The 17,878-nt window shown below is 39.5% G+C and overlaps 1 protein-coding gene across 1 annotated transcript in view; it reads left to right on the plus strand.

Moving 5' to 3' along the window:
- Positions 1 to 17,878, plus strand: part of BARD1 (BRCA1 associated RING domain 1) — a 95,925-nt gene that overhangs the window by 41,415 nt on the left and 36,632 nt on the right. The window contains exons 4-6 of the mRNA XM_040228570.1: positions 1,859 to 2,817; positions 12,693 to 12,773; positions 14,449 to 14,621. Of these exons, the coding sequence (XP_040084504.1) occupies positions 1,859 to 2,817; positions 12,693 to 12,773; positions 14,449 to 14,621 (1,213 nt within the window). The remainder of the gene's footprint in view (positions 1 to 1,858; positions 2,818 to 12,692; positions 12,774 to 14,448; positions 14,622 to 17,878) is intronic.

The raw sequence follows: 17,878 nt of genomic DNA on the forward strand, positions 1-17,878 counted from the left end.
TTGTAAGATAGGTTACTAGAGGTAAAATTGCCTTGTGAAAGAGTACATGCGTAAAAAAATTTGCAAATAATTTATCACATTGCCATTGAAATTCCTCAGTGCACCTTTGCATTTGTGATGATACTTGACAAAGGGCCCATCATGGATTCCTACACATACAGGTGGTTGCGATACAGGAAAGGAACTCAGCGCTTTGGGGAATTGACTGTATATAACACTAGTACTCTTGGCTGGAGAATCCCAGGGACAGAGGAGCCTGATGGGCTAGAGTCCACAGGGCTGCACAGAGTCAGACACGACTGAAGTGCCTTTGCATGCACAGAGAAAGCAGAAATGGACCTGCTTTTTTTCCCCTGGGGAAACACTGCTGCTCCCTCAGGGTTGCTTGCTGCACACACAGTCCTGAGAAATGGCCTGGGAAAAAGCATCCAGGGCCTTGCCTTCTTGGTACACCCCACAAGAGCATGTCGGTGTGCTCGGGAGCCTGAGCAGATTGTCCCTGCCAGCATCAGTGTTTTTTCTCTAGGTGCATCCAGTGCTATAAGCCAGAAACATATGAATTGTTTTGTTACCTTCTTCTTTATTCATTTCATCACCAAATCCTGTAAATCTTATCTCCTAAATATTTTTCAAATAATTCTACTTCTTTCTCGACTATCACCTCTCTAGGCTGTTATCTTCTCCTTGTATTACTACTTTGCCTCTTGACGATTATTCTTGCATCCACTCTTGCCCTCTTGCAACCTATTCTCCCACACTCCAGCCAAGGGGGATCTTTTAAAGATCATGCCACCGGATTGACATAAAACATTTTAGTGGTTTTCTTTTGCTCTTAGCATATGTGTTGAAGTCTTTAACATTGCCAACAAGAATTTGCATTGTCTGGTAGTTTACATATGTTCATTTTTAGTGTGTAGAAATATAGTTGCAATTGAACTTGGTATATTGATTTTGTATTCTATGACCTTGAACAGTCACTTGTTTTATTAGTGATTTTTTAAGAGATTCTTTGGGATATTCTGTATAGCTAATCAAGTTAGCTTTGAGCAGATACATTTTTATATCTTCTGATTCGTGTGATTTTTATCTTTTTCTTAACCTTGGTGTGCTATCACACTTTCAGTGTGATGTTGAATAGGAATGATGAGAGTGGACATCTTTGCCTTGTCTTGATGACAGAAACAAGATAATAGGAACAAAATAGTAGTCCAGTTTTTATTCATTAAGGATGGCGCTAGCAGTGTGTAGTTTTGTAGATGTCCTTAGCAGGTTGATGAAGTTTCCTTCTATCCCTAACGCTGAGCCTTTTTAAAAATAATGAATGGATACTGGATTTGGCCAGTGTATATATTTTTCTATATCTGTTGAGAAAAACCACCTGTTTTTCTTTTTAGTTTGTTTTATAGTGAATTATATTGATTAATTTTCAAAAGTCCTCTTTTAAAATTAAGCATCAGCTAATGTCTGTTTTTTTTCTTCACTTTATTCCCTCCCCAGCTAATAAGTCTTAATTTTTTTGACTACTGTTTATTAAGTCTCACCTGTTAATCTGTTTATTTAATATAGCTTTGCCCCATGGCTGTATTTCCATACAGCAGACGGTATGTTCTAATTATTTGTTTGTATATTTTGGCTTTCCCAGTGGAATGTAAGTTTCTAGAACATGGTCTAAAATCAGATAAGACTCTGTAAATATTTGTTGAATGAGGCTATCTGCTTTCATAATCTAGGAAGGAAGGAAGAGGTACACAAATGAAAGGTGATACACCTTAGAAGAACTATCAACACAATTCTTTGGGAGTTCAAGATGGGAGAGATTAAGTTCATGTAACAAATTTCTTTTCCTTTTTCCTATCAGATTTGAAAGAAGAAACATCTAGGAAACCTTTATTTAAAGATGCACAAAATAAGAAGAATTCAATAAAAATGTGGTTTAGTCCTCGAAGTAAGAAAGTCAGATATACTGTGAGTAAACTTTCAGTGCAAACCCACCCTTCTGTGAAAAATGATGAAAATGCTCAGCAGACCTCCATGTACGAATTTGTCTCTACGACCCCTCCGGTGGAGGTTTCTGAGGGGCCTAAGAAGCCTTCCACAAAATCTAGAAAAAAACAGAAAAAGAAGACTTTAGCTGAAGTCAACCAAAAATGGAATTTAGAGGCAGAAAAGGAAGATGGTGACCTTGACTCCAAAGAGGAAAGTAAGGAAAAGCTGGTATCCTTCTGTAGCCAACCATCTGTGATTCCTAACTTGCAGATAAATGGTGAAATAGACTTACTAGCAAGCGGGTCCGTAACAGAATCTGAATGTTTCGGGAGCTTGGCTGAAGGCTTTTTACCATTGGCTGAGCATATAGAGTCTCCAGAAATTGAGAGCAAGAATGAAGTAGTGACTCCTGAAAAGACAGTCTCTGCAAACTGTCTTCCGTCCAAGAAATCTTTGCCATCAGGTTGTAATGGGAAGCGTGGGCATCACAACAGAATTTCCAGTCCTGTTTCTAAGAGATGCAGAAGCAGCAGTCAGAGCACTGGTGGAAACTCTGTTAAGCAAACAGTGCTCTCAGAAAACATGCCATTGCCTGCATGTTCTTCACCACCTTCAAACAAAAAAGTTGGGGACACATTAAGGAGGAGAAGCCATACTATATTGGATGAATCCATTAGCCTTTCACCAGATACGCCACCTTCTACCCTGAACAGTCCAAGTTACAGACGAATGATGTGTAGTCCCTCAACGACAAAGCTGTGGCCCATTAGCCTTACAGCTGTGAAGAGAAATCATCGAGGAGAGACTTTGCTCCATATTGCTTCAATTAAGGTAGGATGCCTACTGTGAAATACAGGTTCACAATGAAATACAGCTTCACAATGAGACCCAGTATAAAATGGTTTCTTTGGAGTTTGTGAAAAATGACATGGTTACTAGGCTAATTAACCTGACCATAAGTGGTACTTCCTGTGAACTGGGAAAGCAAGAATTGATAGGGACTTGAACCCTACCTTAGAGCAGGGTCCCTGGGCCAGAGGAGCATGGCCTTGCAGGAGAAAACCAGTATTTCCATATTTCAGCTTCAACTTTGCCAAGTGCTTTTGTTTCTTTCTATTCCGTAATGGTTTTGTTTGGGCTTCCCTCGTAGCTCAGTTGGTAAAGAATCTGCCTGAAATGCAAGAGACCCTGCTTCGATTCCTGGGTCGGGAAGATCCCCTGGAGAAGGGAAAGGGTACCCACGCCAGTATTCCGGCCTGGAGAATTCCATGGACTGTGTAGTCCATGGGGTCGCAAAGAGCTGGACATGACCGGGCAGCTTTCACTTTGAATGGTTTGTTGAGTTTTTGCCATCTTTTTAGCCCATCCTTCTTATGCTTTATGGATATAGACACAGCCTTGCCAAGTGTACTGCTGGCAGCGTGTCTTTCTCCCAGCTTCTGAGCTCAGGGCACTTTGAGAAGGCATGAGCTTCTGTATGCTTGACCCTCCTAGCGGGCCTGTGCAGAGTCCAGGAGGTCTCACTACATGGCCTGGGCATTCCCCCAGTGACTGGAAATTTCAGTGTCATGAATGACTCCTGTGGTTGACCGCAGAGGGGCTTCTCTGGGCCCCACAGCCAGCCTATTCCTTTCAAAGCCCATTCTTTGAGTTATGTCTGTTTATTGCCTCTGTACCTCAGAAGGGGCAACATTTGTTTTTTGGAAGCTACCTCTTTTGCTGAGCATGAAGTGTAACTTGCAGTGGTTACTCTTTGAAACTGACACAAGTGCTGGACATAGCGGGAGCACTTAGCGGCACAGCTCTATAGACTTTGGTTTGTGAATTCATGCAGGTGTTATGAAACGATAATATAGGAAAGATTAGTGCTGAATCAGGGTAGCTTTTTTTAAAAAATCTTACATTAAATTCACTGGGAAACTTAGGTCTTTTGCATGGGTAGAGAACTTTGGGAGGTCTGGAAGGAACCCCTCGAGACCCATGAGCATGAAGGTGGTGAGCGGCATAAAATGTTTGGGAGGAACATGGAGTAGGCCGAGGCCAGATATATTCTTTCTGTGTAGAAAGGGAAAAACACAAAAATGAGTTTCTTCTAATGGTTTTCTTATCTTCTAATAAATGATGAATGTAGAATGCTCTTTGTCTGGTTCCCCTGTAAGACGACTATTTTCTAGGCAGTCCATATACTTTGAACAACTTGAATTTTTGGAGTTGGCTCTAGTTCCATTTTAGTCTCATTTTTGCAAGGTATGGTTTTAAAAAGTCAGTCTTTATTTTTTGTCTTCTTTATATATGTGTGTGTGTGTGTGTGTGTAGTATGTTCATGTGTGTATTATAGTAGGTATAACAGTATTAACATTATAGTGTTATTAATGCTTTATAGATATAACTAGCTAGCGTAGTAATCAATGTCTTTTGTTCATTTTTCTAGCTAGTACATGAATGTAGATTGCTCTAGTTGCTACATTCTTCTTTCTGGGGATTATTTTCTGACCACTAGTTAAGCATCCACTTACTTTGGTAGAGAATTTTTCTTTCAATCATAAGAATCATTTATCTTTATTAGTGGGAATCTCTAGGACCTAGAGTCCAGGCCGTGGTTTGTCAAACACTTTATTAAAGGAGAAATTAAAGTGAATATTTTCAGCTCTGTAGTAATATGGTCTTAACTATTCAACTCTATTTTAGTGCCAGAGTAGTCATAGGCAATATTGTAAACCAGTAAAGTTTTGTACACAAAATCGGGTATCGAGCCTTCAGGCCATAGTTTATCTATGCTCAACATGGGCCATGGAAAAAAGCCCAGGGGAATCATAAGGCAGGAAAATATGGTGGCATGATGCTGTCTTGGTGAATTTTCTCCATTGATAATGTTCAAGATTGCTTCAATGCAAGTTTTGTCAGATTGTCATTTTTTACTTAGAAATTGTAATCCCAGAACTAGAATTTTGATTCTCTCCAACTTATCAGATACTGTTTTGTCACTCACTGGCAGATTCTGATACAGTACCTTTAAGAAAAGTTATTGATTGCTATTGTTTTTAAAATACCTATTTAACAGTAATGTTCTTTGAAAAATTTTTTATAAGTAGAATGTATGCTCCCATCTCAGCTTGATTTTAATAGTCAAAACAAATACTTGAAGAAAAATCAATGAATTTATCAGTATATTTATCTTTTTATAAATAGTATCCATTTCACTTACTATCTTGATTTTTTTGTTTGCAACCCAGAATGAATAATCCGTATGTACTTGAAAACCGATTGCTGCGGTACTGCTGTCTTGTTTATGCTTTCTATCCACCTACTTCAGAAAAAGATTTGAGGTGACTCTAAAGTTAAAACTGCAGTTGACCCTTGAACAAGGCAGAGGTTAGGAGGGCTGACCTCCACACAGTCAAAATCCACGCATAACTTTGGATTCTTTAAAAAGCTAATAGCCATCTACTGACTAGAAGCCCTTACGGGTAATATAAACAGTCAATGAATACATATTTTCTATAAGTATTATATACTGTAATCTTACAATAAAGGAAGCTAGAAGTGAAAGTTGCTCAGTCATGTCTGACTCTTTGCGACCCCGTGGACCATATAGTCCATGGAATTCTCCAGGCCAGAATACTGGAGTGGTTAGCCATTCCCTTCTCCAGGGCATCTTCCCAACCTAGGGATCAAACCCAGGTCTCCCGCATTGCAGGTGGATTCTTTACCAACTGAAACACAAGAGAATCCCAAGGAAGCTAGAGATAAGTGTTGATTAAGAAAATCATAAGGAAAACATTTATGATACTGTACTGCTTTTATACAATACAAAATAACATTAGTTTATGTTATAGTCAGCCAGGACATACATCAGTGCTGTTTTGTACGATACAAAATAGTGTACTTGGTATATGCAGTACTAACACTAGACATCAAAAATGAAAAGGTATTGTGAAAAAGAAGTTCATGTTTATTAACAGGTATAATGATTCATGCATTGATCGTGAAGCAGCAGTGTGATTGCTTTATGGTAGACTAGTGTAATTGATACAGTTGGATCACTGTAGCCTAGCCTATACTCTGTAAGTGAGTCATAAGATTTTTATGGCCCACAGTGTCATACTCATAATACACTATTGGAAATATTGTTACATTTTTTACAAAATGACTTACCTGTGATGATAGACTGATGTGCAGTTTCTCCAGTTGCAAGAGAGAGGCATACTGTACAGAGAGGCATCTTGAATGGTAGTGTAGTTCTTTGAGAGCAAAGTTATAAAAGTGTAAGAATACTAATGCATTATTAATTTAATTTAAATATCAGCATAGATCAGGGTAAGGATCAGCTGTTATCTACATATATTTTATGCATTCATGACATATGTAACTTTTCTTTATTTTTCTCGACAGTTCTATGCTACCTGGTGTGTCTGCAAGTTCTTTCAAAATGTCACAAACTTCGAAAATTTTTCCAGTATATTTATTGAAAAAAATGTGTGTTTAAGTGGACCCATGCAGTTCAAATCTGTGTTATTCAAGGGTCAGCTATACTATAACATGGAACAAAGAGCAGGGAAAAGGAAGGAGTTAACAGCAGCTGAGTGATGAATACAGATCTGATGACATTGCAGGTCGACAGAACGGATGAAGTGTTTTGCTGCCAGAGATAGATTTTGTTGTTGTTGTTGTTATTTTCTCCAGAAACATCTTGTAAATGTGCAGTGCTCACATTCTTCTTGTTTCCCCCAGATGCTAAGAGTACACCGTTGCACGGTGTACACCTGGTGGATGTGCTGAGGTCTGAGAATCCCATAGGAGTTCTTCTCTTCTATTGGGCTGGTTAGCATCCCTTGCTACAGTGATGGCTTCAGAGAAGGACCTTTGAGCTTGGCCACATCATTACTAAAATTCTTTAATATCTTGCCCCATACCTACTTTGGGCATCTTTGTTGGCCATAGCTATCACCCTAGTGGAAGTTACTTGTGTTTTCTTGCCCTAGCCACTTGAAATAGCTTCCTGTTGCTGTCATAGCTAGTAACCACAAATTTAGTGAGTTAAACAAGCAAATTAATTTTTTTACAGCTTTCTAGGTCAGAGTCTGGTATGAGTCTCACCGGACTATAATCAGTTCATTGGCTGTGTTATTTTCTGGAGGCATTAAGAGAGAACCCATTTCCTTGCTTATCTGGTTTATTTGCAGGAACTGTGTACTTCCTTGTGGTTGTAGTACTGAGATCCTGTTTTCTTGCTGGCTTATAGCTAAGAGCTGTTCTCAGGTTCTAGAGACTCACATTCCTGGATATGTGACCCTTTTCCTCTGTCTTCAAGCTGGTAACAACAGTACTTAATTGCTAAAAGGAGAAATTTTAGGTACCTGGTTAATTCATTTATGTGTAAAAACTTAACCGTTTTGGGTGTTGCTGTGTGTAAGTACTCAGTCATGTCTGACTCTTTGTGACCCCATGGACAGTAGCCCACTAGGCTTCTCTGTCCATGGGATTCTCCAGGCAAAAATACTGGAGTGGTCTGCCATTTCGTACTCCAGGGAATTTTTCCGACCCAGTTATTGAACCCACATCTCTTGCATCTATCATGATGGCAGGCAGTTTCTTTACACCTAGTGCCACCTTGAGTAGGTATTATTGTACTTTACTGTCCTGTACTAATTTTATACAGATATTTATTCTAAAGAGCTTACCTTTATAAGGAAAAAGTTTTGTTTGTGTGTGAGTGTATTTGTTTTTGAAAAGTTAAATTATATTGATGCCATATGCATGAATACGTGAAGAATATTCCCTTTGAATGAAAGGTTAGCAATAAGAAGATTCAGTGTGACACATGTTCCCTTTAAGGTATTCTTTGAAAACATCAAGTCTGTTTAAAAATTTTTATAAGCCTTGGTAAATACTGTTTCCTCAGATTTTTCCTCTGTGGTTTAAGAGAATCTCAATTATTCTTGTAAGTTGTGAGAAGCCTAGAAGTTCTTATTACACAGAAAATATTCTGTTTGAGAGTACTTCTGTTTTAAAGTTATTCCAAGAAATCAGAAGCAGAAGTGAATTTATTTCGTGGAAACTTTATATTGGTTCAAGCTTACCTCGTTACTGTGGACCCTATCAAATTATCATAATTTTATTTAAGTGTATGATATTACATCTACATAAAGGAGAAGGAGAAAATATGACAGACTTTTCAGAACTAGGGAGGAAAAAACAGATTGAGTATGAAAAAAAAGCAATTTGCAAATCAGCTATACATTTCAGGGTTCAGTTCAGTTCAGTCGCTCAGTCGTGTCCAACTCTTTGCGACCTCATGAACCACAGCATGCCAGGCCTCCCTGTCCATCACTATCTCCCAGAGTTTACCCAAACTCATGTCCATTTAGTTGGTGATGCCATCCAACCATCTCATATTCTGTTGTCCCCTTCTCCTGCCCTCAATCTTTCCCAGCATCAAGGTCTTTTCAGATGAGTCAGCTCTTTGCATCAGTTGGCCAAGTATTGGAGTTTCAGCTTCAACATCAGTCTTTCCAATGAACACCCAGGACTGATTCCTTTAGGATGGACTGGTTGGATCTCCTTGCAGTCCAAGGGACTCTCAAGAGTCTTCTCCAACACCACAGTTCAAAAGCATCAATTTTTCAGTGTTCAGCTTTCTTTATAGTCCAACTCTCACATCCATACATGACCACTGGAAAAACCATAGCCTTGACTAGATGGACCTTTGCTGACAAGGTAATGTCTCTGCTTTTTAATATGCTGTCTAGGTTGGTCATAACTTTCCTTCCAAGGAGTAATCATCTTTTAATTTCATGGCTGCAATCACCATCTGCAGTGATTTTGGAGCCCCCCAAAATAAAGTCTGACACTGTTTTCAGTGTTTCTCCATCTATTTCCCATGAAGTGATGGGACTGGATGCCATGATCTTAGTTTTCTGAATGTTGAGCTTTAAGCCAACTTTTTCACTCTCCTCTTTCACTTTCATCAAGAGGCTCTTTAGTTCCTCTTCACTTTCTGCCATAAGGGTGGTGTCATCTACATATCTGAGGTTATTGATATTTCTCCTGGCAATCTTGACTCCAGCTTGTGCTTCCTCCAGCCCAGTGTTTCTCATGATGTACTCTGAACAGAAGTTAAATAAGCAGGGTAACAATATACAGCCTTGACGTACTCCTTTTCAGATTTGGAACCAATCTGTTGTTCCATGTCTGGTTCTAACTGTTGCTTCCTGACCTGCATACAGGTTTCTCAAGAGGCAGGTCAGATGGGCTGGTATTCCCATCTCTCTCAGAATTTTCCAGTTTATTGTGATCCACACAGTCAAATGCTTTGGCATAGTCAATAGATGCCAGAAACAGATGTTTTTCTGGAACTCTCTTGCTTTTTCGATGATGCAGCAGTTGTTGGCAATTTGATCTCTGGTTCCTCTGCCTTTTCTAAAACCAGCTTGAACATCTGGAAGTTCATGGTTCACGTATTGTTGAAGCCTGGCTTAGAGAATTTTGAGCATTACTTCACTAGCGTGTGAGATGAGTGCCATTGTGCGGTAGTTTGAGCATTCTTTGGCATTGCCTTTCTTTGGGATTAGAATGAAAACTGACCTTTTCCAGTCCTGTGGCCACTGCGGAGTTTTCCAAATTTTCTGGCATATTGAGTGCAGCACTTCACAGCATCATCTTTTAGGATTTGAAATAGCTCAACTGCAATTCCATCATCTCCACTAACTTTGTTCGTACATTTCAGGGTAGTCTAGGGGTAAAATGTTAACAGAAGACACCTTTGATAATATGACTTGAAAGAAAACTACCACCAGCTAGCAACTTTAAAAGAGATTCTGCTTTTAGTTTCCAAATTGTTGCTCTAATTGTCTATGTGACTTCCATATGACTCTTTATTCCACAGTTGTGTTTATATTATTTTACAGGCTTCTTTAATATGCTTTTGTGACTGCTGTGTAGAATTAGACTGAGGATATTTTTGAGGAGGTTTTTGTGTATTTTTTGTGTATACTTTGATTTTGAAGATTGGGAATGTATGTGGTTCTGGCAGTTCATCTGCCTCTGTATTCATGGGATTCTTTTAAAAAATAAAATTTGTATCTTGACAGATGTTCCTGAGCTCATTTGGAACTGACTTAAACATAGTGCAACAGTAGCTAAATGTACGCTAACTTGCACCACAGGTGTAGAATTGCTCCTATGAGGAACTGTGGGAAAAATTTTTTTATTGGACTTGACGCAACTGATTTGAAACATGTGGAGTGCTTGCTTTTTAGGCCCATTGAGTATTTAAGGTAATTTTGGTAATCTAGGAACTTAAAAATATATATTGCATGAAGATTTGTTTTTGTTTTTGTATTTTCGAAAACTGAGTAAACTACCATCTTAGATTCGCTGTATTTGAGAGGTAGTCTGAAACAGCTCAGTAAAGGCAAATGTTACTGTCTTGAGGGGATTTAGTGACTTCTACGTTTTCCAACCAATACAGAATAGCTTATTTCATAGAGTTGGGGCTGCTTATTGTAGGAGAGAGATTTCCTTCTCCCTGAAGAAGCTCTTCTCAAAACACAACATTGGTGTATGTAATTTTTATCACATGTAACTTTTATTTATTCAGCATTTCAGAGTAAGCTGTCAGTTGTTTTTTTTTTTTTTGAGAAAATAAGCCTTGCCTTTGCCTGAAAAATAACTTTGAGAAAATAAGGTGAATATGATCACTCACACTCACCTAGAGCCAGACATACTGAAATGTGAAGTCAAGTGGGCCTTAGAAAGCATCACTGCGAACAAAGCTAGTGGAGGTGATGGAATTCCAGTTGGGCTATTTCAAATCCTAAAAGACGATGCTGTGAAAGTGCTGCACTAAATATGCCAGCAAATTTGGAAAACTCAACAGTGGCCACAGGACTGGAAAAGGTCAGTTTTCATTCCAATCCCAAAGAAAGGCAATGCCAAAGAATGCTCAAACTACTGCACAATGGCACTCATCTCACACACTAGTAAAGTAATGCTCAAAATTCTCCAAGCCAGGCTTCAACAATACATGAACCGTGAACTCCCTGATGTTCAAGCTGGTTTTAGAAAAGGCAGAGCAACCAGAGATCAAATTGCCAACATCTGCTGCATCATCGAAAAAGCAAGAGAGTTCCAGAAAAACATCTGTTTCTGCTTTATTGACTATGCCAAAGCATTTGACTGTGTGGATCACAATAAACTGGAAAATTCTGAGAGAGATGGGAATACCAGCCCACCTGACCTGCCTCTTGAGGAACCTGTATGCAAGTCAGGAAGCAACAGTTAGAACCAGACATGGAACAACAGACTGGTTCCAGATAGGAAAAGGAGTACATCAAGGCTGCATATTGTCACCCTGTTTGTTTAACTTCTGTTCAGAGTACATCATGAGAAACACTGGGCTGGAGGAAGCACAAGCTGTAATCAAGATTGCTGGGAGAAATATCAATCACCTCAGATATGCAGATGACACCACCCTTATGGCAGAAAGTGAAGAGGAACTAAAGAGCCTCTTGATGAAAGTGAAAGAGGAGAGTGAAAAAGTTGGCTTAAAGCTCAACATTCAGAAAACTACAATCATGGCATCTGGTCCCATCACTTCATGGCAAATAGATGGGAAAACAGTGGCTGACTTTATTTTGGGGGGCTCCAAAATCACTGCAGATGGTGATTGCAGCCATGAATTTAAGAGACGCTTACTCCTGGAAGGAAAATTATGGCCAACCTAGACAGCATATTATAAAACAGAGACATTAGTTTGCCAACAAAGGTCCGTCTTGTCAAAGCTATAGTTTTTCCAGTGGTCATGTATGGATGTGAGAGTTGGACTATAAAGAAAGCGCCGAAGAATTCATGCTTTTGAACTGTGGTATTGGAGGAGACTCTCGAGAGTCCTTTGGACGGCAAGGAGATCCAAGCAGTCCATCCCAAAGGAGATTAGTCCTGGGTGTTCATTGGAAGGACTGATGTTGAAGCTGAAACTCCAGTACTTTGGCCACCTGATGCGAAGAGCTGACTCATTTGAAAAGATCCTGATGCTGTGAAAGTTTGAAGGCAGAAGGAGAAGAACGACAAAGAATGAGACAGTTGGATGGCATCACCGACTCAGTGGATATCGGTTTGGGTAGACTCTGGGAGTTGGTGATGGACAGGGAAGCCTGGCATGCTGTGGTTCATGGGGTCGCAAAGAGTCGGACCCGACTGAGCCACTGAACCTAAGTGAAACTAAATTGGTGTCTTGAGGATAAGTCGATTAACTACCAATAAGACACCAGTTTTGGGTTTTACACTGGCTTCACCAAGATGCCCTCTTGGCTTTAATTTTTTTTTAAATGATAATCAGAAACCTTTTTCTTGTATGTTCAAAAAGGATGTTTTTCACAAATGAAATGGTGACTTTAAAAACTTCATTATGATCAGATGAACTTTGGCTACTGTCCTTGGTATTTTAACATGAATCTTAATACAGGTTGCTAATATCAGAGATATTGGAGTCTGTTCAGAGATGGACTACATGTGTTTGACTTGGTAGCTCAAAACTATCCATGAATGAGTAACTTATTATTTATGGACTCATGAGCAATGGGTATAGAACAGGTTTAAGTTGTATCTTGAAGAAGACAGAAATCTTAAAGAAGAAATATAAAATCATGAGTTATTTTTTTCTTTCCTTTATAATTTTTAATTTTACTTTCTCATTGTTCTACTAGGGCGACATTCCTTCTGTTGAATACCTCTTACAAAGTGGAAGCGACCCCAATGTTAAAGACCATGCTGGATGGACACCATTGGTAGTTTTCTTCTTGTTTGTTTTTTATTATCTTTCTGTTTATGGTTTATAGTTATTATAGTTATTAGGTTTCTATATATCCCCCTATCCCATATATATAGTCTCTTTTTAATCTGAAGAACTCATATTTTAAACAAATAAGGGTAAATGTCATGATTCATCTAGCTTTTCAGTTGTACCAGGTGAAAAATTGCCTACCTTTTGACTGACTACTTCTAGATTTAAGAGTCTGGTTCCACTATATTGCTGAATTTACCACAGGTATGGAAAGCTAACTGCTACAACAGACATGAGGCTCTGTTCTGCAGCACTGCATGTCGTTGGAACCACAATTTTCGGGGAAAAGAAGTCAAGAACTGGGTATAGGAATGTAGTACGTGGCAGTCGTTGTTACTGAGGATCTGTCTTGGCCTCAGTTATACTGTCCAGTTACAGACACACAGAGGTATTAGAGATCTTTGCTCACATTAAATGATTTTTAAAGTCTTTGGTTTTTATTGCTAAAAATACAATGTAAAGAACAGTCTGGAAAAAGTGGCACAAGTATATGGAAACAAGTGCTATATGGACCATTGGGACAGTTAGCATGTGGTTTGAATACAACCATAGAATATCAAGAGATGAGATGGATACTCTTATTCTGTAAACTGTAAATTCAAAGAAATGGAGAGATTCTCATTAGACCAGATGCAAAAAAGGTTTTAAACTCGTCTATACTGACTTCTCCCTGCAGTGTTTTAAGCTGGAAGTGTTTATTCTGGATTAGAGTCACTTTGTTGTTTGGACTCCACACACAGTCTGGCTAACCTTTTCAAAGAAAGGTTGAGTTTTCTTTTAAGCAACTAAGGCAAACTTTAATAAAAATTGGTGAATAATTTAGGAGACATGAGACCTAATTTGGAGTCCTTTCTCTTAGAAATAGACCAGAAGCATTCAGTGTGGTGTTTTGCCTATTAAGATTTGAAGGTATGTACTTAAAGGCATGGTATGCCAGAAATTTCTTAGAATACAACACAGTGGCATCATTAGCAGATCTTTAAACATAAGGAAGATTTGCAGGGTGAAGCATCTTTGAACGTTCCACCATTCCCAGTTATGTCATTCTTTAAGTTCCTTCTGAGCACCTCCTCTGTGTTATATCTGTTGTCACTGACACCAGCCACAACTAGAGGCTTGTCTCGTCAATTCTCATTCTGAGATACTCACTTTGCTGGGTGCTTACGTATATATATGCCACTTAGCTTATGGCTAAGCAGTTGATTTAGTGAATACTGTTCAGCCTTGAAGGATTTCAGATTTTATGCATGATCTGGTTTTGAAATATTTTCTACGTTTTTTTTTTTTTTTGCCCCTTGTTTTAAATTTCTTGCTATAGAGCAATTTAGGAGCTGTAATTGGACTAAAGCTACTTTTTCTTCCAAGTAAAGAGCATTTGACCCAAGGCTCAAATGAGAAAAATCTTTTTTCATGAATTGCGTAAATCTTGATTGTGACCTATCTTACCTTTAAGACTATTAAGAGTGCTTTTACTCTGTCAATAACTTATGGTCTGTATGAGTATTTAGGTAAGAACCGGTTTTCTGATTGAGGTTCGTATTATTTTTCTGAGGTGTGGGCTTTGTTGTGATATTATTCATCGGCCTTCCTCGTTACTCTTCTCACTCTCCTTTAATCAGCATGAAGCCTGCAATCACGGGCACCTGAGGGTGGTGGAATTGCTGCTCCAGCACAAGGCACTGGTGAACACCACTGGGTATCAGAACGACTCACCTCTTCATGACGCAGTGAAGAACGGGCATGCGGACATCGTCAAGCTGTTACTCGCCTATGGAGCCGCCAGGGAGGCAGTGTAAGTAGTTCACCTTAAAGCCTGTTTTTCTTCTGCTGACTTTTTATTGAAACAAGGGCTTTGATGAAGCAGAGACTTTACTACCTAAGTTGATGACTGTTTCTTTTTTTTTTTTTCACAACTATATTTAAATGTGGCCAATATATTCTAGACTTAAAATCAGCATTCATGCCCTTTTCCTTTATAATTCTTACGTGTTGAAGGGAGGTGTACTCTTTTAATTCAGAAAGTTTTCAGATTAATTTTGGAAGCTTCGAGTTTCTGGAAAAAGTCATTCAGTTTTTATATAGATTGATTCATACTTATTAATAAGGCAAGATTTAGAAGCCTGTAAATAACTACTTTGTATGCTCCCTAGTACTTTAGAGTTGTTGTAAATCTTCTATTCCTTTTCTTCTTTTCCTGAATATTTAGTATAACCCCATTTAAAATATGTAAGAATTCAGATGTTAGGCAAGTACAGTCAAATTATTTCTTAGATTTTTCAAATCATTCAAGTGAACCTCCAGGTAAATTGTTTCCCAGTACTGGAGCACAGAGACACATCAGTAAATGCTGGCGGCTGCATTTTAAAGTTGCTGTTGTCAAGATTGTCACAAGTAAATGCTGCATGTGGATTTTACATCTGTAATCTCTAACTTGGTTTGTGTTTCCCTATATGTTATTTTACTCTTTTTAGTTAATGAAGTAGTTGGGATGAAAATGCAAGCATTGCCTCTCTGTTTACCCATTACTGCTGCAGGTTTGGAAGTAGCACACAGAAGTCAGGACTTGCTCTGTTTACAGAAGGGAATAAAGATTACAAAATGCAGATCTTCTAGGTTTCATTTTTTTAAAAAATAGGTAATCATAAAATATAGTTGAAAGATAAATAATACTGCAGGAATCTACTAGACCTTGGTGCTGTTAGTTTTGGTGCTTTTAATGTCCTTTATTTCTCATCACATGTGATAAGGTGGTTGGGGCAAACTCAGAAAATACATCTCTTCTATTTCTTAAATTTTTTTAAAAAAATTTTCACACACACGTCGCATACATGTGTGTTAGTCTAGGCCGTGTGTTTGTGTGTATGTATACATATATACATGTCTAACAGGCATGGCCCTCTTATGGGGATAGCGATCCGTTTGGTAGAGCAGGTGGTTGCTTTGTTCAGGTGAAACAGAGTAGTTCCTGTTCATGGGCCCTTAAATCAGCCTTGACTACTGTAACAAATGGAGCACTGGTCAGGGTGTTAGGGATTCCAGCTTTGATCTGTGACTCCATTATTGCCTTTATAGCTTCAGTCAGGGTAGTTTCTGTGCCTTGGTGTCCTCACCTATAAAACATGGGTGATGCCTGCTGCTTTTCTATTTCTTCAGAGTATAGTGGGGATTAATGAGCCAAAACACAGGGTCTGTCGTATGGTTTGTACACCGTGATTCTTCACTACACTGTGAAGCTCATTAATACACAGGGTGTGGGTCTAAGACGGTAAGTGGGTCTGCTTTCAGAAGTGCCTTCTCAGATGGCTGTGTTGTTCCCAACAGGGTTATGGGGTGAAGTGGCAGGTGTAGGTACACCACTAGCCCGTTACTGTCCAGTAGATCTTCCTGCACTGATAGAAACGCTCCGTGACAGTTGCAGGCACTCAGTAGCCACTGGACATCTCTTATTATTCAGCACTTGAAATGGAGCTGTTGCTACTGAGGAAATACATTTTAAAATATATTTTAATTAATTTAAATATTCACATACGCTAGATGGTTACTGCATTGGAGAGCTGGTTGGTACCGTTTGGATAGTAGGGAAGGCAGGTTTATTTGGTGACTGAAGTCAGGAATGATTTGGGGTAGAGGATACTAAGGCAGCTGTAGGACAATTGCAAGAGTTGATTTAATTTAAGGTGTAACAGACCGGGAGCTATTTCTAAACGTCGTTATTCCTTCTGTTCTGGACTATTGGTCATCATACTTAAGTATTTTCTGTATTTTTTGGTTTCTGTTTTATCTTGTGATAATTGCTGTTGACCTGATTAGCCTCACCATTTCCTAACTGATCTCCTTTTCAGATTACTTTTCATACTACACAGCCCAAGAGCTTTCAAAATATACAGTTCTGGCCAAATGACTTATTTGCTTAAAACCCTTCCCGTTAACTCTTAAATGTTTTTAAAACAGAAGTCAGACTTAAGAACTTGGTTTGTAGAGCCTCAGATGGTCCAGCTTTCCTCATCTCTCCAGCTCCATCTCTCTGGTCCCTCCTATCCCCCTTCTTCAATGTTTTTTGCACTAGTGAAGTCGCTCAGCTGTGTCCGACTCTTTGCGACCTGTGGACTGTAGCCCACCAAGCTCCTCCATCCATGGGATTCTCCAGGCAAGAGTACTGGAGTGGGTTGCCATTTCCTTCTCCAGGGGATCTTCCCAACCCAGGGATCGAACCCAGGTCTCCCACATGGCAGGCAGATGCTTTAACCTCTGCACCACCAGGGAAGCCCTTAAATACAAGAATACAGTCTCTCAGAAAACCTCCTGTAGAGACACAGAACTTCAGATACAAGTACTAACATCAAAGATTTCAAGGGAGGAAAGGAAGCCAGGTTGAAAGAAGAAGGGGGAGGAGGCGGGAGAGGGGGAGCGAAAGGGGTGGCCTTACAGACGTCTCCTGCCACCTACAGATACCCAGGCGTTATGGGACTTTTCCCTGGGCCTCCAGAGAAGGGAAGGCTGGAACTCGGCCCTACCAGAAATCAGACCAGACCAGAACCAGAATTCGAGTTCTCTGCCAAGAGGAGGGGATCAGTCTCCAATCCTCAGCTCAGGCTGAGGGCCCTTCGACCAGATTCCTGCGTCCAGGACCATGGGACTAGAAAAACAGGGAAGGATAGGAAGGGTTAAGGAGAGGAAAGAGAGAGGGAAGGGGAGAGAGGTCAGTAGAGTCTCTTGTTCCTTACTGGTCGGGGCACTCTGGCCAGTTTTTGTACTAGCGTTTGTAAATTTTTATTTCCTTAAGATGTGCAAAGCTGTTTTGTCTCCTAACCATCAAATATGTTTTTGGTTTGTGTGGTATATTCTTCTTTTGGGTTTCATCTTAGGTATGGTTTGTTTTTGGCTGGCTTTCGCGAGTCCTTTGTGTATGGTGCTTCCTCCCGGTTATAAATGGAGGTGGTAGTGTACCTTACTGTCTTCTCGTTAGGTTGTGTGTTTTGTGTTCCAGGGATCGTGCCTGCTCTCCCAGGCCCTCCTGATGTAGTCTGTTGTTGTTCGTTACTAAGTCGT

Source organism: Oryx dammah, unplaced genomic scaffold (assembly GCF_014754425.2).
Source record: "Oryx dammah isolate SB20612 unplaced genomic scaffold, SCBI_Odam_1.1 HiC_scaffold_27, whole genome shotgun sequence".
Lineage (NCBI taxonomy): Eukaryota > Metazoa > Chordata > Mammalia > Artiodactyla > Bovidae > Oryx > Oryx dammah.